Source organism: Electrophorus electricus, chromosome 11, assembly GCF_041902795.1.
Source record: "Electrophorus electricus isolate QZ-2024a chromosome 11, ASM4190279v1, whole genome shotgun sequence".
Classification (NCBI taxonomy): Eukaryota; Metazoa; Chordata; class Actinopteri; order Gymnotiformes; family Gymnotidae; genus Electrophorus; species Electrophorus electricus.
This window is the reverse complement of record NC_137507.1, coordinates 15431771-15454663: the sequence shown is the minus strand read 5'-3', so window position 1 is coordinate 15454663 and position 22893 is coordinate 15431771. Positions and strand designations below refer to the sequence as shown.

General features: G+C 40.5%; 1 protein-coding gene across 1 annotated transcript; it reads right to left on the bottom strand.

Moving 5' to 3' along the window:
* Window positions 1-13965: 13965 nt before the first annotated feature.
* On the bottom strand, window positions 13966-22693 carry il17rel (interleukin 17 receptor E-like). The gene is made up of 18 exons (XM_035528598.2): window positions 22372-22693; window positions 21148-21175; window positions 20622-20765; window positions 20129-20235; window positions 19751-19868; window positions 19495-19539; window positions 19233-19372; window positions 18657-18728; window positions 18511-18565; window positions 18247-18410; window positions 18090-18134; window positions 17836-17893; window positions 17339-17475; window positions 15965-16030; window positions 15803-15860; window positions 15323-15442; window positions 14906-14968; window positions 13966-14485 (listed from the first exon to the last, which is right to left on the bottom strand). Exons 1-18 carry the CDS (start codon window positions 22468-22470, stop codon window positions 14331-14333), a joined length of 1674 nt encoding a protein of 557 aa, XP_035384491.1. The 5' UTR covers window positions 22471-22693; the 3' UTR covers window positions 13966-14330.
* Window positions 22694-22893: the final 200 nt, after the last annotated feature.

Below are 22893 nucleotides of genomic sequence, written 5' to 3'. Positions count from 1 at the left end.
GGCTACACAGAGACTGTACAGAAACTGCGCAGAGGCTATACAGAGACTGTACAGAAACAATACAGAGGCTACACAGAGGCTGTACAGAAACAATACAGAGACTGCCCAGAGACTGCACAGACACTGTACAGAGGCTACACAGAGACTGCACAGACACTGTACAGAGGCTACACAGAGACTACACAGAGGCTTCAGCAGTTCTTTCATTCTTTCAGGAAGACTAGTCTCCATGTTTACATTTGACAGTCATGCAATTAGTTGAGTAGTATTAAATATTTCTTAATGGAAACATAATTTCACCCTCCAGTGAGTGCTTCGTCCTCCATAAAGTGTTTAGCTAAGCTGTCAGGGAGATCTCTAGCCTTTAACAGGTCACAGAATGGCCCTCACTCTCTCATCCTGTTCTCCTCTCTTTTCCTTGTTTTAATGGAAGGAGAGCTTGTTTTAATTTTGTCAGCAGCCTCGTGTTAACAGTGAAGTGTGATGGCTAACCGCCCCCCCACACACACACACACCCAACACACACACACTGTCTGCACTAGTTTCCATAGCACTTACCAGCAGGCCTTCAGCACCTAGTGGCATTTAATGTCCCTGTTGCATCTTGGGAATTGGAGAACAATTACATGGCAGATCGCCTGCAGTGAACAGTGTTCAGTCTTGCCCAAGGTCTCTCCTGGGAATAAGGTCTACTTATTAAGACCAGTGGATGAACCGCAGAGTCACACACATACCACCATATTACACACAGAGTCACAATGTACTGGCAGCTCAGGTAGACTTACTAAACGCCTTGACCTACATACTCTCTTCCTCCAAGTCATAAAAGAAATGTTATGAAACGTAATGCTAATGGCCACAAATACCGCATTACCTGCTGTAGAGGGGATAGGGGCTGTTTTCAGGTCATTCCTGCCCATTGTTTCTACATGAACGATGCATGTAATTCCATGACTTGGCCTGTTGGAGGTGCTGTGAGCCCAGTGTGTCTGGAGCATGCCGTTGGTGTGAAGCATGATGTGCCACTCTCTCTCCCCCTGCCTTGCCACGCTCGCTGAGGACATCTGATGGGCTCCGGGCACGGGCAGGCAGGCGCTCTGCCAGGGAACCATCACATGCAGGGAGCACGCATGGCTCTGAGGCTCTGCTAAGGGGGCGGGTGGATGCTATGTGCCTGACTCCTGATAGCTGCCTGAGGGAGGCCCCAAGGGCAAGAAGCCAGGATCAGGCAGTGTGTGGCACTGCTGGCATGGTTTCCCACGTGCTGCTGATATGTGACCAGTTTAGCGTAAAAACAGGAAATAAACTGGCAATGGCAAGGGCTGCTTTGAGATCAGAGGAGAGCACTTTGAACTAGCACGGTGGTGCATGAAGGTTTTTGGGGGGCTTTTGGGGGGGGGTCATCTGCTGTAGATTTTTCTTTCTGTAACTTACAGCTTTAATGTTAATCTTAAAACAAAAGAGGCTTCTTTCCTCTGATATGCACCTGAAGCTGATCTGACCAGCATGCGGGTTCTGAAGTGTATTTCTGCAGCGTTGCCTGCAGGTCTGTTCCTTCCAGATTCTCTAGACAACCCCTGGTCAGAGGTCATCTGGCAGCCGTCAGCAGATGGCCCTCCCCCAGCCGCAGCCTGCCGGGAGAAGGAGTGTGCCCATTGTGCACTCGCATGGCTAACATAACAACAAACACAGCCACAGGGTCAGGAGTGTGAGTTGGGTGACAGAGGTCAGCAGGGTCAGAGGTCGAGGTGGCCACAAAGCCGGCCTCTCTGTTGAGGTTAGGGGTCCCATGGGCCCGTCTGTTTCTTTCATGAGCTTTTATTGTTTGAGCGCATGTGACCTGGCATTTATATGCATGTCCCTTTGGATTTAAAGGAAGAACTCGCTATATAAACTGTAGTTGATTAATAAACCCCTGCCCCAATAAAAGCCATAGTAAACCTCATCTCTGTGTGTGGTCATTTTTTCTTTTGTACGTGTCTTGTGAGTGAGAGGGAGAGAGAGTGAAGCACTGTACTTCATGGAAACTATGATTCTAATGGAACCCTGGGTTCTAATGAAAAGATTCCCTTACTATGTTGTCTTAAGTCTAAACAGACACGTGTGTGTGGGGTCACCCCAGGATACAGCATGAGATCATAGAACTTCTGCGTGGCTTTGCCCGGCCTGGCTCCCATTATCTTATAAAGGCTCTCCATGCATGCCTTGTTTGCTTTAGTCAGCTTGGGTTGGTACTGGCACTCGGTAGACGGATGCAGGAGGTAAATATGCCTGACTGCGCTACCCTGTACCTGGGGCCAGTGTGCGCTGCTTTCAAATGCAGAGAATGAAAAACAAGAGGGCCATTGTGTGTCGGAGGCTTACCTGTCCATCAAAAGCCTCGCACGAGAGCCTTACATCTCTCATCTCTCCATCTCTCTCCCTCTTTCTTTCTCCACTCCCATTTCCCACTAATCTCTCTCCCTCTGTGTCTCTCAGCTTGCCTGTCAGAGCCCTCTCCCAGATTCAACTCTGCTTTGGAACCTTCAGCCACCACCTTGGACTCTGGATTCATAGCTGGTGACCTCAGGGTGGACTGTGCGTGCTCACTGGCGGGCCTGGTCTTATGTAAAGCCTCTCAGTCAGCAGGGCGGTGCTAGTGACAGGCTCACATAATGCCCAGAATGCTGGAAAACATGGATTAGGACGTCAACTCTTGGTATCAGTGCCCACACTGGGGATTGTTTTACACCTTATTAACGGCCACCAAAGAAGATATGGATTTGACAAGGGGATGGTTTTCATTTTTTGTGTTCAACTTCTCTCCATCCCCACCTAAAGAACATAAACCCCTGATAATATGGCATGATACTTTCTACTTAGCAGGCCGGTGTTGAGGTTATTGAGGTCATTTGTTTTTGTTGGGTTTTTTTTTTTTGTTTATTTAAAAACTGCAGTGATAGTTCAGTACATGCAAGTATAGCGGTTAATTAAGAATATTGTAATCTGACAGCAACACATTATGTCTTCCTTTTACAAGTCACGTAATCAATGGCCTGGTAAAAATAAATAAATAAATTCAGGTGACGCTTCCAATGGAATTCTAATCGAACACTGCCACCTTCTGGTGTGAAAGTGTCAGTATTTGAAATGCATCAGCTATTATTCATTTATTTACATTTATCACAACCCTAAAATAAGCAATAAGACTCCATATTATTAAACTGTCTCAATAATGGAAATAAACAAATAAATAATAAACAAATTTATATAAAAAGCCAAAAACAACTGGAATGAGCTTCAGTGTTAAAGGAGACAAAAGACAGACAAATACGGAAGTACTGCAATTTCTTTTTTTAAATTATTTTAAATCACCAGTTCCTAAACATTTACGCTAAACATTTAAGTTGAGGCTTTAAAAATGTTTAGTACTTAATTCAGTAAATAAGAATAAGATCTTACATATAGCTAGCATGTCTCTCTGTTGTGGTCACTTTTATGCTTCAAATGTAATGCGAGTGTTAACCACTACACAATCCAATTTGCTATTGTGGGTATCTGATTATAACCGGAGACAGAATCATTTAATTGCGTGAGTCTTTCTCTTTATTGGGTTACTCCTCAAAAGCCCAGTGGTAAAGTGAAGGCAGTAAGTAATCTGACGATAATAGTAGAAACTTAGGCCAACAACACATCGCTGCCTTGATGAAGTGATGCAAAAAGGATAATCAAAACATGCGCCAATGTCACGGAAATTAGCCATAACCGGGATTCTTTAACTTACTATTTTTGTAAGATTTATGTTTAAAGAATTATAAATTTGAGGTAATTAAAAGAATGCTTAAGTTCTGCTTCTCGCTGCAAGTCTTAAGATGGCGCCGGTGAGGTCGGCCGTCGTCACGACTGCTCCGTCCACACCTGGCACTTTTTTCGCTCTTCCCGCTACCCCTGATTTCTCCGCAGCTCTTCTCTCTACACCACGACGCGTATCTCGTACAGCAGAGACGCCCTTATTTCTCTTAATATACATAGCACTCACAGGAAAATAATCTCCTGAGCGTCAGTAAAACAAAGGATCTGATCGTGGATTACAGCAAGAAGCAGGAGTGGCATTACCAACCTGTGAGGATCAGTGGAACCACGGTGGAGAGAGTAGATAGTTTCAGGTACCTTGGTGTTCACATCTCGCAGGACCTGTCCTGGTCCCGCCATACCAACTCCCTGGCAAAGAAGCTCGTCAGCGTCTTTACCACCTCAGACGACTAAGAGACTTCAGACTGCCCTCCAAGGTACTGCAGAACTTCTACACCTGCACTATCGAGAGCATCCTCATGGGGAACGTCACAGTCTGGTTTGGGAATAGCACCAAGCAGGTCAGACAAGCACTCCAAAGGGTAGTGCGTTCAGTAGAGCGCATCACTTACACGGAACTTCCTGACCTGCAGACCATCTACTACAAGCGGTGCCAGACCAAGGCCAGAAGGATTGTGAAGGACCCCACCCATCCCAACAATAGGTTATTTTCTCTGTTGAGGTCAGGGAAGCGCTTTCGCTCCCTGAAGACCAAGACAGAGAGACTGAAGAGGAGCTTCTTCTCACAGGCCATTCGGGCCCTGAATCAGGGAAACTGATAAACTGTGGGGACCACCACCACCATGTAACATAACTGTATATATATTCAATAACTGTATATATATTCAATTACCACCATGTAACATAAAAACTGTAAATATATCTTTTTACAAAATGGATCTGTACATTGTGTACATACATATATACACAACCATATACATTGTACATTGTGTATATAAACATAATATACATATATTGTACATACATTGTTAATATATTTTGTACATATATAGAATATATATTCCTCTTTGGACAGAGCACTCTCAACCATTTCACTACGAGTTATATTGTGTATGACTATGTATGTGACAAATAAACCAAACTTGAAACTAAATCATTTATTCATGTTCTAAGAACTGTTAAGAGCACGGGGAATTGTGTTAAAATATGTGGCAAAACATATCCTCTAAATTTTGAGTAAAATATGTCTCCATTATCCATTAATAAAACAACACAGTGAAAGCTCACACTGGTGCAGCTTTGGGACAGACATTGTCCCTAGATATGAGATTCCATTGTAATTGGTTTAAAACTTTTGTCTGACTCAATAATAAACTTGTTAGGTGTTCGTACTGGAATATCCTACTATCATTTTAAAACTACAGCGTATGCATGTCTGTTGTTGTTTGAATGTAAAATGTTTGCATATAATATGAAAAAGACTAGTAAACAAAATTAGTTGCAAGAAAAATAACTTGTTTTTGCTTCTTGTGTCCTTTATAATATTTAAGACCAAGATGCTTTTGGGCATCAGAATTTTAACCCCTTGAAGGTTGATAACTTGACTTTCCCCCACTTTCTCCTAATTCTACAGTACGCCATTACAAATTTTGCTGGGTCTTGTAGACTTTTCCAAACATGTAAATATCTTAATCTGTTTGAACGTTTCAGGCTCTTGCACACTTATCACAGCCGTATCACGGATCCGATTTTATGGCACATTGTTCGTGCCTGGGCAATTTCATGTCAGTTTATGGGGGCTCGACACCACCAGTCACAGATCTTGGAACCATTTAATTAGAACAGTTAGAACTGAAACAATTAGTCACCTCAGTTCTCAGCATGACCCATCATGTCTTCCACTGTCTGTTTACGACTAAGGGCATGTGTGTAATGCTTGCTTTGGGGTCCATAAAAAGTAAGTGAAGTGTTACACCACAACTTTGGGCATAACCCTGCGTGTGCTTGCCTTTGCTCCCAGCACTCCACTGTGATGTCACCGACCTCTGGCAGCGGCTGCCGTTAGTGTAGCCTGGAGGTGTTTGGGATCCATTTTTCCAGTGGCAATAGAATCTAATTATACTCAAAAACAAAACATATATACACAAAGTCTATAAGATGCATGTCTTCGTTAAACAGCAGAGTGGAAACCCAGTTATTTTTAAATAGTGTTACACATTCACACGAAATTGTAAGTGTTCTAATTTGGTATTCACTGTATTTCGTAAATAGAAAAACTACTACTCCACAAAGGACCACACAAAAAATACTGGCACCATTTTATGGTTCCAGAAATTGTGCCAACCCTAATTATCCGGTTTATGTGCGTTTACAGAGTGAACGAAGAACCAACAGGAAACTTGATGTCAGGTCTGAGCAACAGGTGTTCAGCTATGCTCAACTTTCACAGTTTGCACTTGTGTTATTTTTATCAGCTGAATCACCACTACAGGCCATAATTTGGACTGATTGCTCTGGCTAAAAAGCGAACATAAGAACACAACAGAACAAAACTATAAAGTGAGGCTCATATATTTTAGGATTGCTTACAATGCCAAAGATCCTTGGGGTTTCAAATGGATTTCAGCACTTTGGGTTTCAAATGTCACATTGATTCCTAGGGCTAAAATGCTGTAAGCTTTCCTTTCACTTCCGTACCTGAAATTAAAGCACAGTTTGTGCATTGTCATTCTATTCTAGAGCACCTGAGGTATTTGGATAGAAAAACAACTCTATTCAGTAAGGAAGTCCTCTTTGTATTTGATTGCACATCCTTGTAGGATAGGGACATCCTTTTCTGTGATGCGTCAGGAGTAGGTGCTGTCTTTTGTCTGAAATGCTTGTTCTGTTAGATTTAGGTCGAGTGACTGGTTTGTCAGTAAAATAATTCCCACCTTTGGGGAAACAAGCTGCATTCCTAAAGGTGAGGTTTGGTTTTGTTGGTTTTTTTAAAGTAGGGAAGCCCTTCAGAGACCTTTGTCTCATTTTCTATCAATAGCAGATGAAATAACAAAGAAATAAGGAAATAACAATTCATAAAACAAATAAACAAATCATAAAACAAATATATAAAGGAAATTTTAGTAATATTGCTAATACAAACATTTTAAATAAAAATGTAAAATCACAAATATATATTATTATAGTTTAAAAATAATTAAAAAGCAGATTAGTCCCATGCAAACAAATCAGTTAAAATACTTAAAATGATTAACTGAAACAAGTTTCAATTTTAAAGTTTTAAAGTATTTCAAAGAGAATATGAACAAGAATAGCAAATGCTAGTTTTGAAGCCAGTTTTACTTATTGTAATGTGAAGTGCTTTCTAATAGATAAAATGGAGCAATATTAGCCATTCTTATATGTCAGTATGGGAGATAAACCAACTGTAACGTGGGAGGCTTGTCAGGATGCAGAAACAAGCCATGTAGGACATGGTGGCGTTTATTTACACACACAGTGAAGACAACATAGCACACAGGCTAACGTATGGTCAAACACGACAAACAGTACCTTATATACATACACAGTAAGGACATAAAATGAGGAACATGTGTGACACACGGGGAGGGCATGGCCATGCACACAAAGATACATAGACACACACACACACACACACAAGGAGACATCTGGGAGGAGGGGGTTGTGCTGTAACAGAACCCCCTACCCCCAACAGCATGACTCCCGGCACGCCAGCCTATCGGGCTACAGCCCCCAGATCAACGCCAAACAGTGAGGCTGGAGGACTGAGTGACCTGACATGGGTCACGGGTCACGAGAGCAGGACAGGAAGGAGGGGAGGAAGACCAGGACCAAGACAATGACAGACGCAGGGACAGACGCAAAAGGGGGCAAAGTGAGCAGTAAGTGTGACGGGACGGGTACATTAACAAGCCCACACTGGGTTGTGAAATAGTCCGGGGAAGCTGGCAGGAACCCCAGCCAGTCCCCCGGTCATCGGCTGGGTTGAGGTCCGACTAGCCTGGGGGGATCGCTCATCGCTGCCTCGGGTGGCGGCGGTTTCTCTGGCTTTGGGGAAGACAAGCCAAGAAGTGGACCAGAAGAGAGATTTTTATTTTATTTATTTTATATACAGAAAGTCGAGTATCATAGATTTATCGTTAACTTTCCAAATAAATTCTGAATGAGAATTTATGTTCTAACCATATGTACAAATATTTATATACTGAAACTTGGTCAATAAAGGCACCAGAAATGCTAATGTGCTGACCACTACAGTCAATTTTCAGGGCTTTCAATTAAAATATATATTTTTTAAATTTAAACTTTAGAAAATATATATTATTTTACATTATGTCAAGATTCTTAAATATTTTCAAATATCCTTGTGTGTTTTGGGGTGTACAGGTATAGAATCATCAAAATACAAATTATACTTTCATTTCTTAATTTTGTGAAAAATGTAGAATACATAGTTTTATAATTTGTTGAAACGAAATCAAGTATTGTGCATGAATTAGCATTAGAGTATGGTCTGAAAATGCATAAACTTCTATCCTCTATGAGGAAAGAATTTCAGGGCCAGATAGCTCAGACAGTCTGTCTTACATGGTCAAGTCATAAAATATTCCTAAAAGAACATGTTCTCTTCTGACCCAGACAAAATACATACACCACAGGTAAATATGAACATACAGAAACCTTCCTACTGGCAACCGCTTAAATGGGTGAAGATTCCTCATGGTGAGGGAGTCGTGTAAACCCCAGGTAGACATTTAGTGGTGCTATAGAGGTATTAAGAGTGGGTGAGACTAATTAGATGGGCCAGCACCGTGGAGCGGAGTGCAGGGAACAAAAGCAAATGCATACAGGATTACGTCCAAAGGTTCCCCCTATTTCAGATTAACACAATTAAATGTTATCTTTTCCTCTAGAGAACGGACTGCTTCGTGTTACAGAAAATGCATTCTTGTAATGAAATAAAGGTTTTTCTTGAGTTTTTAATAATTGTTGCACTGTGTCCTTCAGTTGTCCTGAATCTATGTTGTAGAAGAGAGATATTTCTCCACAACAGTGTCATATATGACATTATTAATATACAAAAATCAATCAATCAATCAATCAATGGGCCTGTTATAGACCCCTGCATGACACCAGTGTAATCTTAATGAAACCTAATTGCATGCAACCTGGAGATACACACTGGGCTCGTTCTGTAAAGTCATTTAAAGCTTTTATAAATAATCTAATCAAGCCAAAATTATGAAACTATATGTAAATGCAGCGGGTAATTCACTCTGAATGTATTAATATCACTTTTTGTTCACAGCCAATACTGAGTACCAGTTTTTAGTTGTAAGCCAGTATGAGTGGAGCAGAAAGGCTTGTAAGGCTGGTAATTGGTGACACTGTCTGTTCTAACTGCCTTTTTTTCATTGGCAATGTCAATTTTTGGCTCTTTAAGGAAGTAGTTGTCAAGTGTATTGGGTCGTTTAGCTATTTCTAGCCATTGACCAACGTGCCTTTACCATATAACTAATTTCTAGAGAGAAACATTACAAGCTCAGCCAATCTGTTGATCATTATTACTACCCGGTGGACCCTTAGTGTCATGTAGATCAGTCTCTGTTTATAGTACTTAGTTTTGACAGATGTCAATATTCCATAATTAAAGTGAATTGACGAACATTTTAGGGGAAGCAAATGCCTTCCCATGCACCCCCAAATATCACCTGTGACTGTACTCAATGGTACCAGTATTAACCTACTGACAACATCCCATTTTGCAGCTAAAAGAAGATGAAAAACTATGACATCTTTTTCAAATGTCTAATGGCTCTGACATTTGATGCTATTTTATCTGTTAGTTTTAATACAGTACACATTACTGAGAGCTTACTGGAGCAGCTCTGCTGGAGGAGGACTAGTACCAGCATCTCTGGTTTGGGCTGTCCTCTTACAGCATGATTATACATGTCTGCATTCTCTCCCTCCTTAAGAACTTCTACTAATCTCTTATTTTTCAATTGATTTTATTACTTTTATTTTTGTTTTAGTATTTTTTTGTAGTTGGCTGTGTCATTTTCTGTGCAAGCAGTGCTATCTGAGAAGCAATATTTTAAATGACAGATGTTTGACAAATGAAGTGTAATAGATGTTTGACAAATGAAGGAAGTCTACTTTAATCTCTCCAATAGGGACGTAGGCACTGTTGAGCAAATGAGCTCCCCATTCTGTCATTCTTCATATTTGTTAAACAAAATGTTCATTTGGTCTTGTGTGTTTTAGGCCCATTTTTCCACCCTCATGAAAGCCTGTTTTACATATTTTAGCACTTTCAAGTTTCAAGTTTGGTTTATTATGTTTATTACTTGGTCCTTATGTTTCCAGATCATGATTTCTAATTGAAGTATGTGGTTTTATTTGGGGTTTTTTTGTTTGTGTGTGTGTGTGTGTGTGTGTGTGTGTGTGTGTGTGTGTGTGTGTGTGTGTGTGTGTGTGTGTGTGTGTGTGTGTGTGTGCGTGCCTGCAGGCATGTACTGCATGGCACACACGTACATGTGTATAGTGTTTCACATTGTCAATGCTTCCAGGTATTAACTTTCTAACCATGCCATCCCATGTTGAAAACATATTCCTTAAGCATATTTTACATGAACCAATACACCTAACTAGCTTCATTAACAACAGTGACTGAAATAAGAAAGTAGGCATACAATATCAATTTCTCTCTTTCTGTATTCCTCAGTGTCACAAAAACCTACCCACTTAAGCATGAACACTGCCATTGTGTCATTGATACGTCAGCAGTGCGTAGAGGAACAGCAACTCTCTTCCTCATGTGGTTTCAGCATTTTAGGCCTCATGCTGAGAACCAAGCACTGTATATTTGGACTTATGGATGAACAAATTCACTTGCACAAGCATTGCTGGATAAAGGACCACTTCAGCCATGGAAGGCCACTGATGTTTTTTAACACACACTTTTTTCCTTGGTTGTACCCTATGCACAGCGTAAAGGTTCAGGTACAGTTCGTCTGATATATGACACGCCCTTTGTATAGTCTGCATACTTCAACTGAATCCTTTCATCATTGGTTATATAATAGGTTTTGAAGAAGCCCTTTCACTTCCTTCCTCCAGCAATCAAACCATTCATAAACACAGGTCATTGGCTGTTTTCGTATTTTTTACACACGCTTATGTGTGTAAGCATTACACACAACACCTCATTTTCGACTTGTTTTCAGTTTTTAGACCTGCATGGCTTTTTTTTTGCCCATCAGAGGACAGAAAGCTGAGACCCAGAATCCCAAGGTAAAGTACTACTGACTTTTACATGTCCTTCTCTATGCTCAGTCTTTAGTTTTCCTGTTGTTTCAGATACCCATGTCCGTCCTGTTTCATTTCAGGATGTGGCTGATGAACAACTGGAAATGTGTGAAATCAGAGCTAACCATTAACGGTCATTGTTATAGGGTATGATGTATGCCCTCCCCAGACACATTCATCTGTACCATTGGTACAATAATGTGTTTAAGATTTTTATAAAAGTGTTCAGTTATCGACAAAGAAATCAATTAAAGAAGCAGTTTGGCATTTTTAAAGGAGAGGTTTGGCAGCAATTATACATCTACTGTCAGGTGAATTAAAATTCCATGTCTTTCATCAGATCAGTGAGACTGAATATGTCTTTAGAGTCAAAGCTAGTAAGTTAACTCACTTAAATTAACTAGAGGTCAAGAGCATAGCATCAGAATTGCTAAGCAAATGCACTGTTGGATCTAAGCCATGAATTCCCATAGCTGGATTGAGGCTTCAGATATGTCAAAGGCTTTGTTGGGTTACATGAAAATACAGCACTTTTTGAAGGTCATTGCAGCAGGAATCAAATCTATGCAGCTCAGACATCTACGATAATGTACGATTAGCAGGCTGAGTATGAATAAAGGTCCATGTGGGAGGAGGTCTCAAGCAGCCCAATGCTCTCATTAGGTGCTTTCACACTAGAATATTTTTCTGGACCCAGGACCACATGCAAGTACGAAAGGTGTTTTAGAGGCCAGGGTTGGACCAGAGAACTGATCTCTGGTCCTCCTGAAATCCATGGTCTGGAGTTCAATCGAATGGTGTGGTTTGCTGCATGCTAGGAGCTATCCACTCCCGGTGCCTCATGTTCTCTGTGGTTAGAGATAAACCATAGTCCACTTTTATTGATGTAAGTGAAGCCATTATCTGGCCATTGGAGGACTCCATGCCCAATAGCTGCAATGGTCAGGAATAAAAGTGAAGTATCTAAAGGATGAAAAGCGTTTGGCCACAGGCTTGCCAGAAAAAAAAGCCTATAACTTTAGAGGATGTTTTTAAGTTAAGATTAGCCCAGGCTATCACAGAACCCACTTTACACAAGGCTAAGACTGAGCACACAACTTCTAGTAGACAAAAAGTATAGTCTACATATACTTATTATGGGCAGCATGCACATTTCAAGTGTTTCAAGTGCAACACTTTGCTAGAAAATGTCGGGATGAAAAGGGCTTTCTAGTGTGTGACCTCAGACAGAACCCTCAGTCACTCAGCAATCCATGGGCAGACCATAGATTCACCTACCAGTGAGGTTAAATTGTAGTTCACTATTTGAGTGTATTATTGGCAAATGTCCAGTAGAAATTGTGAAAAGTAGAATGTCACATATTCTCAAACTTGGTAGTCAGGTTTGTTATCTATTTGGGAAAGAACATCTGTTTGGGTAGGATGAGTACATGCTGTATACTTGATACCACACCAGCTGGGAAAGTAAAGATTTAAAAGAGATATTCCAGGAAATGAAGAATGTCAGCAATGTTGAAAAAATGACCTTTGGTAAAGTAGCTATAAAGTACATTGTGCGCACCAAAAGGGAATGAAACATATTTCAAAAGGGTTCTGAAGGCATGTCATTGGAGCCAGTCAGATTAGCCCTACCTGATCTGATCATGGTCCCACCTTTCATCTCTTCACAGAATCACTGTTCCACTGTGAAGTCTTCCCAAGGTACATTATCTCGATTGACTGTGTGAACGTGAAAGGTCACCCAAGATAGTCTGAATGGAAAGTTTCTAATAAAGTAAAGAAATCACTCTGCTGTGTTCCCAGTAAAAGAAAAGGAATTACTGAGGCAGCCATTTTTTGAGGGCCTCTCAAAGATTACAGGCATTTCTCATGACATAGTGAGCACGTGGCTTCATGTGGGTTGTCATGCAAAGAGAACTTTTAAGATTGTTTTATTGTGGTTTACTAAGTGTCAAAAATTGAGCAGTTAAAAAAAAGTACTCACCTGTGGTGGTAGAAAGCAAGTTATAGAAAGTTCTTGGATATGCCAGTAGTACATAGCACCATGCAGAAAGAAAAACTAGAAACGACAGTGGCATGAACTGCTTTCCCTTGAATAGCCCATGTCCAAAAAGACCAAAAGGATATTTTTGAAGATTAGTTTGTTGCTGTGAGACAGAGTTCAGACACAGAGCTCTTTTATTTTTCAAATAAGAAAGAGAAGATGACCCCAGGAAGCAAAGTCATAGGGAAACATTTCCCTAAACATCCTCTATTCTAATTTCCCTTTTCCGCACTGCATCTTTCCACAGCAGGACTCTTGCTCTTGTTAATACTTGCTTGCTCTTACTCGCTCTGCATCTAGTAGCCTACTTAAAGAGTACCATCAACGAGATGCAGGTACAATCAATTATAATTACTCACCTTACTGTATCTCAGAACAAATATTGATTAAGTCACTTCTATTATACAGCATGCAGCTTGTGATTCTGGGAAGTGGCATTGGACTGATGGAAACACAGCCTTTCAGGTATACTGCAAATTTCAGGAAACTGAATGTCTGAGCTTTTCACTTTTAAAGTGGTTGCTAAGCACCCCTCATTTCCTTCTGTTATCTTTCGCTCTATATTCGGCTGAAGGGAGTAGAATCCTGTAGTCTTATCTGGTGACTTACATGTATCAACATAACACTATGTTGTGTGTTATACATAATTGCTCAGGAAGGATGAAAGATTCTGTCTTAAAGCCAAAGCAGGTATCTCAGGTTCAAAGCTAAGATCTCCCATGGAATGACTGTCACATTTAAGTTTCTAACTGCCACAGAACACCTGGTAACTCTTAGGGAACGTGATTTGCCAAAAAGCACATTTTTATTTTATCTCAGGAAGCTTAAAATGGGATGACACACAAAATATCAATATTTATTTAGAATTTTTTCAAACAGAATGTCCAGTATCACTGGATATTCATAAATGAGCTGCAGTCATTAAATTTCAACAGGAACAGGCATAAACAATAGGCATCTCTCAAAACATACAGGACATATATCATATAAATAAATGTATTCTACACCTCAACATGAAATGAGAAATGTGTGCAATGGTCTTTTAAAAAAGGAGGATGACAGCACAATAAAGGATTTTCATGAAACACTCCAGCAATGCATAAATAAAGAATTTAAAAAAAGAATACAACTAAGTATATACCGTCTTTGGCAAACTCCAGAGCTACACTTCAAAGTGCTCTGTAAAGCCTTCCAGTAGATTTGACTTGTCACCATGTCTTAACTGTGGGCTTCCTGAGTGGCATGGCACATGAAGACAGGCTTTGCACGCAAGCTCAGTTTCTAAGCTTGACTTCCCAGTCATTGGAGAACATGAGCCTGAAATGTATTGGGAACAATATTGGTCAAGGAATTACATATTGTTTGCAAACTGAGTGGTTTGCAGGTCCTTAAATATGCTTTGTTATTGGTTGTGTTTTGCACAAATAAACATTAAGGCCAATAATGCCCTGTTCTTGTTAAATAACATGAAAGCAACTAGTAACATGGGTTTCTAATTAGCTCAGTTTGGGTGGTGGAGAGGACTACAGATGGGATCTGTATTCATTGTATTCATTGATAAATAATTAAGTAAAAAAAGTATTTGGGTAGTGAATCAGATTTTTGTGCCTTACTGTACTTGTGCTTCTTAGTGTTTGCTAAATCTTATTATGTTTTAGGTTTTCCAAATGATCTGCTTATGCTGAATACAGTTAAAATGAAAATAGGTACTTAGAAGTAAAAACATATTTTTCTTACCTGTGTGAACTCCTGGCAAGCTGACATTATCCAGAGCCTTGCTCACCGATTTGAACTGGTAAACTTGAAATTGAACATGGGCATCAGCGCAAATTACAGACATGTTGTTCATTGCGTTCCTTTTTTTCTACCTTGTATGTTATGCATAGGCATGTCTGGCAAGTCAGAAGCATTACAACTGGTCTGTCTGCGTGTGACGGGACGCGACAAATCACACTGATCATATACAAAAGAGTAAACAACAAAAAAAAAAAAAACAGACTAGCCTGCTATGAAGGCATGGGCTACTAATATGCTGATGAATTAATGCATTCAGATATTCACACGTCTGGGAATGATGTTTTTTCCCTACTCTGCATGAGTGCAAGATTTTTGCATTGCTATGTCACATGAGCACAGCCATGCAAAACAGCTTACCAGTCATCGCAATGGCCATGACAAGAGTAGCCATGACGATAGCCATAGCCAGGATCGCCGCCAATGGCACCACGCATTCGAGCCATCCAGTGCTCGCGCCAGCATATTCGAAAGGTAGGGCTGTGGAGAGAGAAGGCGACCATTATGTGAAGACAACTGTCGCCATCAGATCTTCCCACAGCTTTATTTTTCACATGTGGAAAACATGTTTGCCTCAGGATTTCTACTTTTGTTAGAGCTCGGGCATGTCTTAAGGTGACGTCACATATACAGTCACAAAGGGTGCTGTTAGGCATGTTGGGGCTTGCAGGGAGCACAAACATTCCAAAATGCAGAAATGACCCACCTTAGAACTGACAGATAATATCTTGTATGACAGGAACTGATAAACTTTGTACGTTGATTGCAATTTTCTCAGGTATTCATATTCCTCTTAAAGAATAAAAAGTCCCGCAATGAGTAAACTGGATAAAAACTTACAACATGGGAGCTGGCAGTAGAGAATGGTGATTCCATATTCCGTATCTGCCCTCTTTGCCTGAGTAAGTAGAGGATTTAATTAGCACTGTCATTTAAGAAGATTTTCTTGTGGATACTGAAGTTGGTCACATGAGCACTCAGCCTCCAATTCATCTCTCTTACCTTGATGCAGTATCCAGGCTGGCAGAGATCCATGGTCAGATTGGGTTGCACAGGCTTAAATTTCTCCTGTTAAAGCAGTAGAAACATGCTGAGCTGAGGTCTACCATGTCTTAAATCTTGAACCTTCCCCCTCCAGTATTATTAATTATTGTGGCTCTGGCCTTGGCTTTGGCTATATTGCCGAAGGCTGCATTAGGCAAATGAACCCTAATAAATCACAAAATTCATTTAATTTGTTGCTGAAATTTTTGCAGTGAATATGCTGAACAATTTCAGACATTTCTAACAAGTGTTCTGTGGATGGTTTGATGAATGTCGACATTTGTGAAATATGCAGCAAGATAATCAAGTCAATATTTTGGAGAACAACACATTTAAGATGTAGATATTCAAAGGCATGTTATGAAAGGACTCTTGGACTCCTGAATTATATAGTTGTGCCAGATGACTCATTCCTTCTTATCTTGTACTGCTGGGAAATTCAGTGCAATTTTAAAATGGGCAATTAAATAATGTGGCTTCTTTTCAAATGTACAACAGTGCTTTTTTTGAAAGTTTCAGCATGCTTCCATGCATGTTGTCATTATTTAAATGTAATTTAATAATTCATTCATTTTATTATTAAGAATTCAATTGTAGATTAATCAAAAATAATGCCGTCACTGTAGATTTAAAAAAGCTAGTTTCTTGGGCAATGAGCGAAAGAAGAAGATTGCAGTCAGAGGCGCTTGATATGAGCTTTCTCTGCTGGGTAGTAGTGCTTCTGCTCGGTGACAGGGTGAGGAGCTTGCATGTCCCAGAGGAGCTCAGAGTAGAAGCACTGCTCCTCTATGTTGAGAAGAGTTAGTTGAGGTGGTTTGGCATCTGGCCAACTCTTAAAGCTTACCAAGTAAAGCTTACCACTTACAACAAAGCGATTTAAAAAAAAATCTTTTAGCATGGTGGATCATGTTTTTACCACAGTGGAATGTACAAATATTGAAAATGCCATTTTTGGTTGTTGCAATTTGTATTCACACTATGTCTGATAGGCCTTCACTATATCTTTTGTTATTACTAGTTTCATTTATTATTTCCCCCTCTACATCTATCTAGATATCTTTCTATTTATCTATCTGTCGTGAGAATCATTAACGTGTGTAATTCTGACAGTTTGTTGCCTTTGGTGCATAGTCAGTTACTCAGTTATGTTTTGTTTAGACAGTGCTAATCTTTACAAAGCTTTCATACTATGAGCTTTAAGACGATGATGATGTGACAAGTATAGCTAATCACCATAATGGAGATAAATCTCTACATATATCAGAAATGTCTCATTATTTGACTGGATATTGGCTGGAGAGTTCCTTTTACAGGTCCATAACTCTGACTTACCACATCAACTAAGGAGGTGTGTGTGTTTTCACACATATCAGACCCAGTCCTGGAACATGTGCTCACAGAGAGACTTGCCCTGACCCGTGATGTCACAAGCAGCTGTGGCTGACTTTCTTTCACTTCCAGGTACCAGACTAAAAGACACATATGCAAAGGGAAGTTTTAAAAAGGTCATATAAATGTCTGTTTACTTACACTACAGAGTTTATACATTAACCTAGTGGTTAGCTCTTCCCTAGTGTATTGTGCTATGTAGGAAGGTTGCAAAGTATCACTTTATATTACATTATCATATTATCCTCTATTGTCAGGCATAAACTACACCTGAACAGCATTATGCATCCAATTTATTTACTCAACTTCTATAAATACATGTAAAAAAAAAGATATATATATATATGCATTAAAAAAATCAGTCACTGTATGGCTCAAGTAACTTCAGTAAACAGGGAGTTGCAGCAGTAAATTTGTATTAATAAAGGGAGAGTAATTACCTGGGAAATCCCCCTCCGAAAATGGGCACTTAACCCACACCCCAGCCTCTGTCTTGAACTAAGGTTGAAACACAAATAAGGTCACACAGTCTGAAAAATGGGTGATAGTGTTATTCACATGATTCAACCCAGCGTGCAGTGTGGTGAGCCTGATGCAGTACTGTACCTACATGGTAATGTTAGCGCTGCCCTTTAATCATAAAAAGCCAGAGTGCGGTTGATGAAAGGGAAGCAAATGAAAAGGTAACATTTACCTTCATACAAAGTCGTGGGTGAGGATCCACTGCTGAATATGTCACCTGAAAAAGGTTGTGTGGTTAGGAACAAATTAAACGTCTCTGTACTCTTAATCCTTCATCTTTCCTTTCTTTCTTGTGTTTGGTTTTTCTTTAGTTTCAGTGACAGGCTTACTTTTCCTTTGACGTAGGTCTGATGAGAATGGGCGAGGTCTTCGCACATGCCCCCATCGTGTAGTTCGCACAGACTCACGACAGCATTGATGTGGCATGCTGCTTCCCATGACAGTGTCCCTGTCACAGGGTCAAAGGCTATGCCCGACCACAGCTCCTCAACCCCTGAGGAATGACAGGGTTAGAGTCGCCCCAGCTCACCGGCAAGAAAGCTGATGCCTCTGTCTGTGCTGCTTACATGTGCCTTAACTCCAAGTGTACTTACGATGTTTGAAAGGGCACACCTGCACTCGCGGCGCATCTGTCATTACTGACCAGCCCTAGAACAAAACACCACCACATAGCAAATGCTACTCAGATACCTCTCCTATTGTTGTTAATGTATCAGACTGACATTCTGTTTCCGGTTACCTCAATACACAAGCACGGCACAGGTCTGGAATACTTCAAGGTAGCATTCTTCAGTGGATTCTCCTTTTTTAACTGCAAGAAGAAACCCAACTTGGAATTTTGCACAACTCTATTTTTGGAAAGTCACATGATTTTCTGTACTAGTTTTCCTGGCCAAGATTGTATATTGTAAACAGGTTTGATGACCTGGTTTTGTAGGGTGTTTTGTAGGGATACACTACTACCTATGGCCCCTACCCATGTGCATGTCTTGCAGCTGTAAGGCCTGGTGTTATAAGTGATATGTTTCCCTTGTTCTACTTCCCTACGGGTATGTTAGTGTAGCAGAACCTAATGCGCTGCCACTTTCTGCTTAAAACATGGCAGCATACATCATGAAGTTTCAAAGCCAATCACTGGACACTTCCTCCAGATCTGTTCATGTAAATGTAAATTATGTAAATGTTCAGCATGTGGAAGTCTCTGCTTTATTCGGCTCACTAAGTTCTGATCAAAACCGAGAATCCTGGCTGACTGATATTAGGTGGAACATGACTCTTGCCACTTCCCAGAAGGACAGTAGTTAGAATGACTCACCAGCACATGTTCCCCAGTGCCTGTGCAGAGGAAGCCCTTGTGACATAGCCTTAGGTGATAGTCTCTGTCCTCCAGCATCTCTGACACACTTACGGCCAGCTCCTTCCTTTCCACATCCACCTCATAGTGAATCCTCCCCGCTTTCAAGACAGGAAATATTAAATGTCATGCACTCTTTACAATACTGAAGTTACTGTACAAATAAGTTTTTGTATGAGCATAGAGAGGATGGTTTCTTGGAAGTGTTATAGTCTAAACTTACTGATGCATTCAGTAACACTTCTTCGTATGTCCATGTTGCTGCAATCTGACATAAGTAAGAAATAAAAAGTACAAGTCAAAATGGACCCATTCAAATAGATTTTCTGATCTATGTCAGCAGATAAATCTACCTTTAAACTGGTTCAAGCTTGCACATTTCTAATACATACAAGTCTGTATCACTCAGAAAGTGATTTTTTTACTTAGCAAAAAGTAAATGATACTGGAACCTCCTCCCCTCCCCCTCTCTTCCATACCTGGAGCATGGTGTAATCTGAAAACATCCATGTCACAAAACCATGGCCAGGTTTTGAGAGTTATATGCATATCTTGCCCTACGCCAACTTCCAGGCAGTCATCCTGAATATTCACCTTCTGTATGTAATTGGACAAACGTCATCGACTGTTAGTTTGAGTGACATATATAAGCAAAGTTCTGATAAACACAGTTGTTTTTAAGAAACACGGTTGTTCTTTGCCTCATCTGTCTATGGCACAGGAGTAGAGTGCACTTGTACTTGCATGCAAGAGTTTACTGCTATGCTCCCTTGACATAACTAATCTATGGAAATATGTGCTATGAATGAATGAAAGTTTAATGTATATTGTTGGCAACACAGCCTGCGCAGTAATACCTGCTTGTCCACCAGTTTTGCTCGCTGTGTTTTGGGGAAGTTCACAATCCTGCAACGCTCCATCAGCCCTGCTGCAAACGTGCAAAAGTAGATCCCATGGATGTGTTCTGGAGGAGAGGAACAGACCTGCAGTCACACACACGTCAACAAGGCCAGTAGCAGCAGACGTGAAATATGCGATGTGATATGGAATTTATTAGCAGTATAGCTTTTTGTGTAAGTTTGAAAAATAAATGCTACAGAAACTCTGCTCACTGAGTTGGACCAGTGTACTAATGCAGAGAGAAAAAGTGCTTGGGTTGCCACCTTTATAGGGTTTCAACCTCTAACTGACTAGTTCTACATGAACCCCTACATAATCGGTTTTGAATTAACTGCTAAAACTAATGTCAAACTAATGTAACTCCCATATTCAAGTCTGCAGGAGGTGGTTTAACCCTGGTCATTTTGCTTATGATAGGACGGGTGTGTGAATGAGACAGGAGCTATGTACCACTGATCTGCAGAACAGTGCTGACTCTGAGATGGACAGAACACCGCTGGCTCGAGTCACACCTCATCACCGTAGAAACACTGGTGTTGGTGAAAACGTCACTGCTCATGCTGTCTGGGGGTTTCTTGCAGAACCCAAATGACACTGGGAAAGCAAAAAGCCCAAAAGGCCCAGGTCAGGTCTCATTCTGACCAAATGCATGGGGGATTTGGGTAATCCTCTGGTCTCTAATCAGTGTGCATTCTGTTTTAGGTTGTCAGTTTTTAGTTAAGTGGAACAGAATAGGGTTTGGAAAGAGCTAGAATGCAATTAAGAATGACTGACACAGGAGGAGTGAGGTATGAAATATTTTTTTAAATCAGTTCTGTTCCAACCTTTGACAGTACACTAACTAATAAATGTTGAGGGAAGCTTCTGGCTTCCTGTAAAGATTACATAGTTATGAGATAAGAGCGGCAATCACCCACATAACCAGTCCCACACACCCACTAGTAGAAGATTTAAAAAAAACAAAATCACTACTCACCATGAGATTTGGCTTTGCAGCGAAGTCCCTGTAAAGAGAGACACCCAATAGTACAGCTCAGCACTTCTGCTTTATCATGACGCACACCGCAGGAACATATCACACACATCACGTCATGCAGTAAGAGTCACTAGCCATTGATGTCACCATAATGGATGGGTCTGGCATGCAGCCAAGCAGCAGGAAGCTCAGAGACAAAAGGGGTTTTCCCAGTGTGCTTTGTGCAGCGCTACATCCTGGTTCCACACCGAATTCAAGTGCAATTGCGGCTATATGTGCAGACATCCATATCGATAACGTCCTCACTATACCTTTTTATGTCTATTACAACAAGTAATGCTTCCTTGGGAAGACTAGAAATTGGATAAGCCTTGTAATTATATAAGTCCATAATTACTGTAATATCTGTTCACAGTGTTCTGGTGAAAAAACAGAATCGAAACAGGAATAGGAAATGTCACCCATTGTGTTTTCCTTAGGATGTATCATTGGATAAGTACAGTAAGTTGTAAAAGCACAGGGGAGGAAGTTTTGACTTCACGCTCAATTGACATTGCCTTAGATTTCTTTTTTACACTGTAAAACATTTTGTAATCATTTCTAATGACAGTGTTGTAAGTGGTAAACCATTTTACCCCATTAGTAAAATGGTCTTGCATGAAGTCCATATTAATGTGCATGCCAAAGTCACTGGAATACACTAAATATCATATAAGGGTTAAGATAGAGCTGTGTTACACTGCTAGTTCTAAAGTGTGTAGAATATGTATTGTGGCATTTTCAAAAGCAGGCATTTGTATTTTGTTGTCAACTCATTCTGTCAAATTAATGATTAAAGGTTCAAATATTAATAATGTTCAGAGGGATAAATATAGCCTAGATTACATAATGAGTAACAGCTATGCTACACACCCATGCATACATCCACATGCACATACCTATCCACCCACAGTCTTCTGTTACTATCTTTGTACCATATTTCCAATAAACACTGATTTAACGTAACGTATGCCTACATGCCTTCAGCTTTTTAGACTTTTTTACTACTACTGTGACTACCACTACCTCATACTTATACTGAACATAATTTACCAGCCTAGCAATAATAAATTCAAGTCAAATTTGACTTGAACTTGTTAGTGCTCTGCATTAATCTCTAATAGATTTAGCATAAAGAAGTGAACTTCTAAAGGAGAATATAATTTATGGTAGAATTTCAGGTACCTGAGAGCAGTGGACTCCGCACTGCTCTATCTTCTCTATCCTTTCTCCTTGCACTCTGGAGCTGTAGAAAGCTAGCAGCAGAAACACCACCTTCTTCATCCTGATAAAAACTGAATCTGGGTGAGAGCTGAATTGAGTCAAGAAACTGCTCAGGAGCCCAAGCCCGTTTGGTGATAAAGTTAGAGAAAAGAGTTTTGACAGAGCAGCTGGAGACTGGGGCTACACGAAGCTTAGACTAAGGGCAAGCAAAGGTTGTTATTCCAAACTGTAGCTCTGCTCTACCTGTTCTGTTTATAAACCGAAGCTCTGCTCTACCTGTTCTGTTTCCTCCTAAATCTTTGCAGCCCTCTGAGTCAAAGATGAGCTTTTAATATGTTTGGCCAAGAGGAGGGAAAATAACCCGCCCCATAAGGCTTGCTCTCCCTCCCTCCTCCATCTAGCCTCTCTCTCTCTCTCTCTCTCTCTCTCTCTCTCTCTCTCTCTCTCTCTATCTATCTATCTATCTATCTATCTATCTATCTA

Bases quoted from the DNA above. Each gene is read 5' to 3' on its own strand.
- il17rel (XM_035528598.2), bottom strand. From the start codon at position 22,470: ATGAAGAAGGTGGTGTTTCTGCTGCTAGCTTTCTACAGCTCCAGAGTG. The intron at 21,176-22,371 runs GTACCTGAAATT...CTCTCTTTACAG, and splicing joins GCGGAGTCCACTGCTCTCAG to GGACTTCGCTGCAAAGCCAA. The intron at 16,031-17,338 runs GTAAGTCAGAGT...CTGCTTTAACAG, and splicing joins ACACCTCCTTAGTTGATGTG to GAGAAATTTAAGCCTGTGCA.